The sequence below is a fragment of the Crocuta crocuta genome, unplaced genomic scaffold (genome assembly GCF_008692635.1).
Source record: "Crocuta crocuta isolate KB4526 unplaced genomic scaffold, BGI_CrCroc_1.0 scaffold44, whole genome shotgun sequence".
NCBI lineage: Eukaryota > Metazoa > Chordata > Mammalia > Carnivora > Hyaenidae > Crocuta > Crocuta crocuta.
The window spans coordinates 5563731-5569730 of record NW_027530179.1 but is presented as its reverse complement, the minus strand read 5'-3'; the positions used below and the strand labels follow the sequence as shown (position 1 = coordinate 5569730).

At 52.3% G+C, this 6000-nt stretch overlaps 1 protein-coding gene across 2 annotated transcripts in view; it reads left to right on the top strand.

Moving 5' to 3' along the window:
- Positions 1 to 6000, top strand: part of CUL9 (cullin 9) — a 36510-nt gene that overhangs the window by 7965 nt on the left and 22545 nt on the right. The window contains exons 9-15 of one of the 2 annotated variants that reach the window (XM_077764922.1): positions 1470 to 1666; positions 2042 to 2259; positions 3373 to 3619; positions 3707 to 3812; positions 4352 to 4579; positions 4853 to 4943; positions 5041 to 5212. In XM_077764922.1, the coding sequence (XP_077621048.1) occupies positions 1470 to 1666; positions 2042 to 2259; positions 3373 to 3619; positions 3707 to 3812; positions 4352 to 4579; positions 4853 to 4943; positions 5041 to 5212 (1259 nt within the window). Of the gene's footprint in view, positions 1 to 1469; positions 1667 to 2041; positions 2260 to 3369; positions 3620 to 3706; positions 3813 to 4351; positions 4580 to 4852; positions 4944 to 5040; positions 5213 to 6000 lie in introns of both variants that reach the window. The other variant, XM_077764921.1, reaches the window with a different exon arrangement.

Below are 6000 nucleotides of genomic sequence, written 5' to 3'. Positions count from 1 at the left end.
AGGAAGAGGTATACACAGAAAGTCAGGAATTGAGTTTTTAGGCTTGTTCAGTTTCCCATGTCTTTTTAGGTATCAGTTAGGTATCTGGTTAGTGACTAATTTTCTGCTTGTAACAAAATAATTTTTTACCCTTTGATCTGAGTGGTACCCTGACACAGAAACTACCCCCTCACCAGATGTGGGTGCCTTGCCACCTGGACCCAGAGGAAGGGGAGGGCCTTCATCCGGGGGAGCTTATAGAAGAACTGGTTTCCTGACTACTCCAGACACAAGTACTGGCTAGTACGAGGTGTGGACAGGGTGGGCTCTGTATAGCCTGGAGTCCCTGAGGGGGACAGGTCCCCTGAGGACAGGCTGTCCCAGGGCGAGGTTGGGAGGCTCTTTCCTGCATGGGGCCAGCTAGGTGCCACCCTGAAGAGCAGCCAGGCATTCATCATCTAGGCTGTGTTTGCTCAGAGAATTCCCCAACGCTTGGAGGTAGCATGACCAAAATACAGCATTTGCCCCTAAATTCAAACTCTTGCCCTTTAGCATGATCTTATTTATAACTTCAGGTTTGTAGAATTCAGCTAATGGGGGAAGGTGGGGTGACCAAAGAGAGAAAGCCTCATTACAACGTAGCATAATGGGAGCGTGCAGGATTCAGGCCTTATAAGGGAGGATGGCCTAAGAATTAGTTCTAATCTTCTCCATCCCTGGAGGGTTTCTTCCCAAGCGTTCACTCTTTCACTGGGGACGATAGGTATAGCGTTCATCTTAATTTCATTTTCTTTATAGTACCAGCGGGAACATTCATATATTCCAAATATTCTTCCCTAGAATTCCAACCACTCTTCCTGTGAGACAACCCAAGTAGTCTTGTCGAGGAGGGCTGGCTACTGGCTTTGGAGGCCAAGGGACATAGGTTTGGGAGTGCTGGGCTGGGGAGTGGTGATCGAAGCAATGGGAGCAGATGGAGTTGCTGGGGGAGGGAGTGCAGAGTGAGAAGGAGGCAGGAACTTCCGTGTTTAAGGATTTGGCAGAGGGATTCCAGGGAGGCAGGACAACAGGCATATTTGAAGTTCTGGCACTCAAGAGAAGGGGGGCTTTACAAAGGGAGGGGTGGTCCAGTGAGATGGAAGACGATGTCAAGGTAAAGCCTTCGAAGACAACTAGATGCTAGGAAAGGGCCCCATCCTGAGAAGAAGCTACGGGAGGGGGCAGTGAGCCTTGGCGCTGGCAGAGAGAAGTTGCTGGCTGCTTTTATCACTGAGCCTCATTATTTTCTTTGCTTTCTTTTCTTGTCTTTCTTTGTGTTTTAATGATTTGATATCCCATCACCACCGCTTCCATTTCCATCTCCTACTCAACCTCTTTGCCAACAGCTCAGCTGCCCAAAGTTTGGGGTTGCGAATGAGGGCCTGGCTCTCCTCTTTCTCTGAGTGGTGGCTCTGCCCATCACTAATTCTGCTTCCATGTCCCCCTTGCAGGCACTGAAGATGCTGGCCATTGCCAGCTCCTCGGAGATCCCCACTTTTGTCACTGGCCGAGATTCTATCCATCCTTTGTTTGATGCCCAGATGACCAGAGAGATCTTCGCCAGCATTGACTCAGCCACTCGCCCAGGCTCTGAGAGCCTCCTCCTTACTGTCCCTGCAGCTGTGATCCTGATGCTGAACACAGAGGGGTCAGGGCACCCCCCTCCAAATTCCCACTAAGCCCCAAGCCCTGCTGCTCCTCTGCCTACATCTCATGTGCTTCACAGAAATTCCCTTCATGTTACCTCTGGAGGAAACGTTGGTGGCCCTCTCTGCCTGTTATTGGTAGAGAGGCCAAGTGGTAGGGGGTAGGGAGATCCTCAGAGAGGGTAGGGGCACCCTGGCCTTCCTTCCTGGGGTTGGGAGGAGTGGCCTGAGGCCAGGGAGCCAGATGCCCTGGCCTCACAGGCGCCCTTGGAGCCGTCTCCTCCCCAGCCATAGGCCTCTTCCCCTCTGTGCTTGCTTCCTGCTTCCATTGTGTTCACTCTTTCAATTTCTTCCCGGGGTTACCTTCCTCCTCCCAGGTGTTCCTCCGCAGTGAGAAACGGCCTGCTTCTGCTCAACCTGCTTCTGTGCAACCACCACACGCTGGGGGACCAGCTTATTACCCAAGAGCTGAGAGACACCTTGTTCAGGCACTCCGGGATAGCACCAGGGACAGAACCCATGCCCACCACACGCAACATCCTCATGATGCTTCTCAATCGCTACTCAGAGCTGCCGGACAGTCCTGAGCACCCAGGTACCATTGCGGTTATGGACGGGGTGGTTCTGCTGAGGAGTCGGGCAATGCCGGCCTGTGCCAGGAGGGCTAGGGCTTATGTACTATATGATGAACCTTCAGGAAATGAGTAAGGGTTTTGGCACTCAAGTTAGGTCTTAAGTAAAACTTCCTGACCCAGAGGAGAAGGATACTCTAGAATAGAGTTACCTAGAGTAAAGCCACCATGCGGGGCCCCTGGCTGGCTCAGCCAGTAGAGCATGTGACTCTTAATCTCTGAGTTGTAAGTTCCAGCTCCACGTTGGGTGTAGAAATTACTTAAAAATAAAATCTTGGGGCACCTGGGTGGCTGAGTCAGTTAGACGTCGGACTTCAGCTCAGATCATCATGTCATGGTTCGTGGGTTGGAGCCCCGCGTCAGGCTCTGCGCTGACAGCTCAGAGCCTGGAGCCTGCTTTGGATTCTGTGTCTCCCTCTCTCTCTCTGCTCCTCCCCCGCTGTGGTCTGTCTCTCTCTGTCTCTCAAAAATGAAGAAACATTAAAAAAATTTTTAAAAATCTTTAGGGGCACCTGGGTGGCTTAGTCGGTTAGGCATCCAACTCTTGATTTCAACTCAGGTCATGATCTCATGGTTCGTGAACTGAAGCCCCATATGAGGCTCTGTGCTCACAGTGCAGAGCCTGCTTGGGATTCTCTCCTCTCTCTGCCCCTCCCATTTGTGCGTGCTCTCTCTTTTTCTCTCTCTCTCTCTCTCTCTTAAAATAAATAAAAGCGTTAAAAAATTTTAAAAAATCTTTAAAGCCACTATGCTAGGTAGTAGAGGGATGTAATTATAATAGCTCATGTTTATTGGCTTATGTAACCACAAAGCTACCATTTAATGATGAAAGGTAATTGTATGACTATATGAGGTTAAAAATCTGTGTGTTTAACAGGACAGTGTTTGCCAAACTAAACTTTTTTCCAGATGCAGCTAGTTATATATTTGGGGCCAGAGAAGAAAATCCCCCACAGTTTGGTACAAATAAGAGGAAAATTTGGGGGTGATTTTCTGGACCTGTCAGTTCATGGTTTGACCAACTCGCATGACCCCTCCTCATAGTCATGTTTTTCCTCCCACGTGTCTGACAGCAGCACTGGAAACCCCTGGCGCCCAGGGCCAGGATGGGTCCCCTGAGCATCTGATCCGGTCGCTGGCAGGGGGCCCGTCTGCAGAACTCCTCCTGGGTTTGGAGCGGGTGCTGTGCCGGGAGGGCGGCCCGGGGGGCGCTGTGAAGCCCCTCCTCAAGCGCCTCCAGCAGGAGACTCAGCCCTTCCTCCTGTTGCTGCGGGCTCTGGATGCCCCGGGGCCCAACAAAACTCTGCTGCTGACGGCACTGAGGTAAGGGGCCTGTTGGGGCGCCCTTGCATTGGAGGTGAGGGGAGGTGGCGGACTACAGGGACTTTGCTTGTTTCATCCCATCACCAGGGTCATGACCAGGCTGCTGGATCACCCTGAAGCAATGGTCCTCCCCTGGCACGAGGTCTTGGAGCCCTGCCTCAACTGTCTGAGTGGCCCTAGCAGTGACTCTGAGGTACCAGAGCCCCGATAAAGGCAGGGGAGGGAAAGGCAGCCTCTGGGGCACCCGCTGCCTTTGTGAGGCCATGGAGGGCAAAGCACAACCTTTCTGGAGGAGCCTGAACACTGAGGGGGTGGGTAGGAAGGAATGTCCTCTAAGAATCTTAGAACTGGGGCCTTTGAAGAATAAAGCTAGATTTTAGATTCTGGGTTTAGGAGAAGCCCACATTCACCAATCCAAGCATTCCTTGCTCTTCACCCTCCCGGGTCTGTGGGTTGCGGACCAAGGCTCAGGCACTGAGGTGGGCTCTTGAAAGAGCTTCGCCTTGGCAGGAAGGAGCATCGGAAGCTGTGCCCAGACTCTGCTCCCAGCAGCTCTGGAGTCCCTGTGCCCCCACTGTTCTGTCCCAACCTTTTGCGGCACTCTCCTTTCCCTGGGCTTGCAGGCTTCTCTAGAGTCTCAGCCACCACATTCCCTTTTCGACACCCACCGCCCATCCCTTGTGTGGCCTGCCCTTTGTTTCCCACACGTTAATCTCCGTGGCTCCGGGCCAGATTGTTCAGGAGCTGCTCTGCTTCCTGCATCGCCTGGCCTCCATGCACAAGGACTACGCGGTGGTTCTCTGCTGCCTGGGAGCCAAAGAGGCCCTCTCCAAAGTCCTGGACAAGCACTCGGCTCAGTTGCTGTTGGCCTGTGAGCTTCGGGACCTGGTGACCGAGTGTGAAAAACACGCCCAGCTCTATAGTAACCTCACCTCCAGCATCCTAGCTGGCTGCATTCAGGTGAGGAGGCTCATGGGTGCAGAGCTGAGGGAGGACACAAGTCACAAGCAGGTGAAGGGGATTTGGCCTGTGTCCCTGTTTGGTAACCCTGCTCGGCGCAAATGGTAGTAAATCCGGGGCGCTTGTTTCCCAGCCTTTACCCGTTCTGCCAAAATTTGTGAAGAAAGAGTTCGAGCGTTTTGTTGCTCCTTGACTTGTTCTCCATACCTGTTTCTGTGTGTTCTTGTTCTTCCCTCCTCCCCACGCCCCTTCTCTCTGATGTTCCGGCTGCAGATGGTGCTGGGCCAGATCGAAGACCACAGGCGAACCCACCGACCCATCAACATCCCTTTCTTCGACGTGTTCCTCCGGCATCTCTGCCAGGGTCTGTGCCCCAGCCTTTCTCCGCCTTCCACCCCAGTATTTGTTCTCTCTGTCCCTTTACTTTTTTCTCTCTCAACTAACTTCCCACTTGCCCCCAGGCTCCAGCGTGGAAGTGAAGGAGGACAAGTGCTGGGAGAAGGTGGAGGTGTCCTCCAACCCGCACCGGGCCAGCAAGCTGACAGACCGGAACCCCAAGACCTACTGGGAGTCCAATGGCAGCACCGGCTCCCACTACATCACCTTGCACATGCACCGTGGTGTTCTTGTTAGGTGTGAACATGCCCACGTGCACCAATGGGTACACACACACGCATGCGAGAATATTCTGATACACCCCAGCATACATTCTCAAAGCATCCACCTACACACAATCCTGTCTGTAACCCCTGTGTGTGAGGGACACACTCAAACCCGTTTGTGCAGTGACCAGATAGACAACACTGATCTGCATTCCTTGTGCAGTGTAGACCTCCTCACTCCCTGAGCCTGGTGACGTGTTCTGCCTATAGGTACAGATGTGACTGCCCTGTGCATAGTGTTGAGGGAGATTGACAACTTCCTTATTCACTCTTCCCATGGGTGCTTGTTTAATGTATACTCTGGGCCAGGCACTGGGCCGGGGTCTGGGGTTATTAGGACAGCAAGATGTGGTACTCGTCTTCAGGGAACTTGCAGTCTTCTTGGGGAGCTGGGCTGTAGAATCAGTAAAAGTAAGAAAAACCAACATGTGCCCTGGACCCTGAGGCCAAGTGAGAGGTGGGAGAAGGCTTCTAGAAGGTGGGGTAAATGATCAGAGCTTCAAAGTAGAAATCAGCTGTATAAAGAGAGGGAAGTGGGGAGTCTGGGCAGAGGGACAGCATTTGTGCAAAATGTTAGTAAGAAACGCAACGGTGTTTTGGGGGGAAGCTTAAGTAACTGTGTTTGGATGGAATGAAGGGTGTGTGTCGTGACTAGTAGGAGACAGCCATAAAACTAGGCAGAGCCAGACCAGAGAGAGTTTTGTGAGCTAAGAAGTTTGAGCTTTATCCTGAAGGATTTTGAGAAGAGAAGAAACAAAA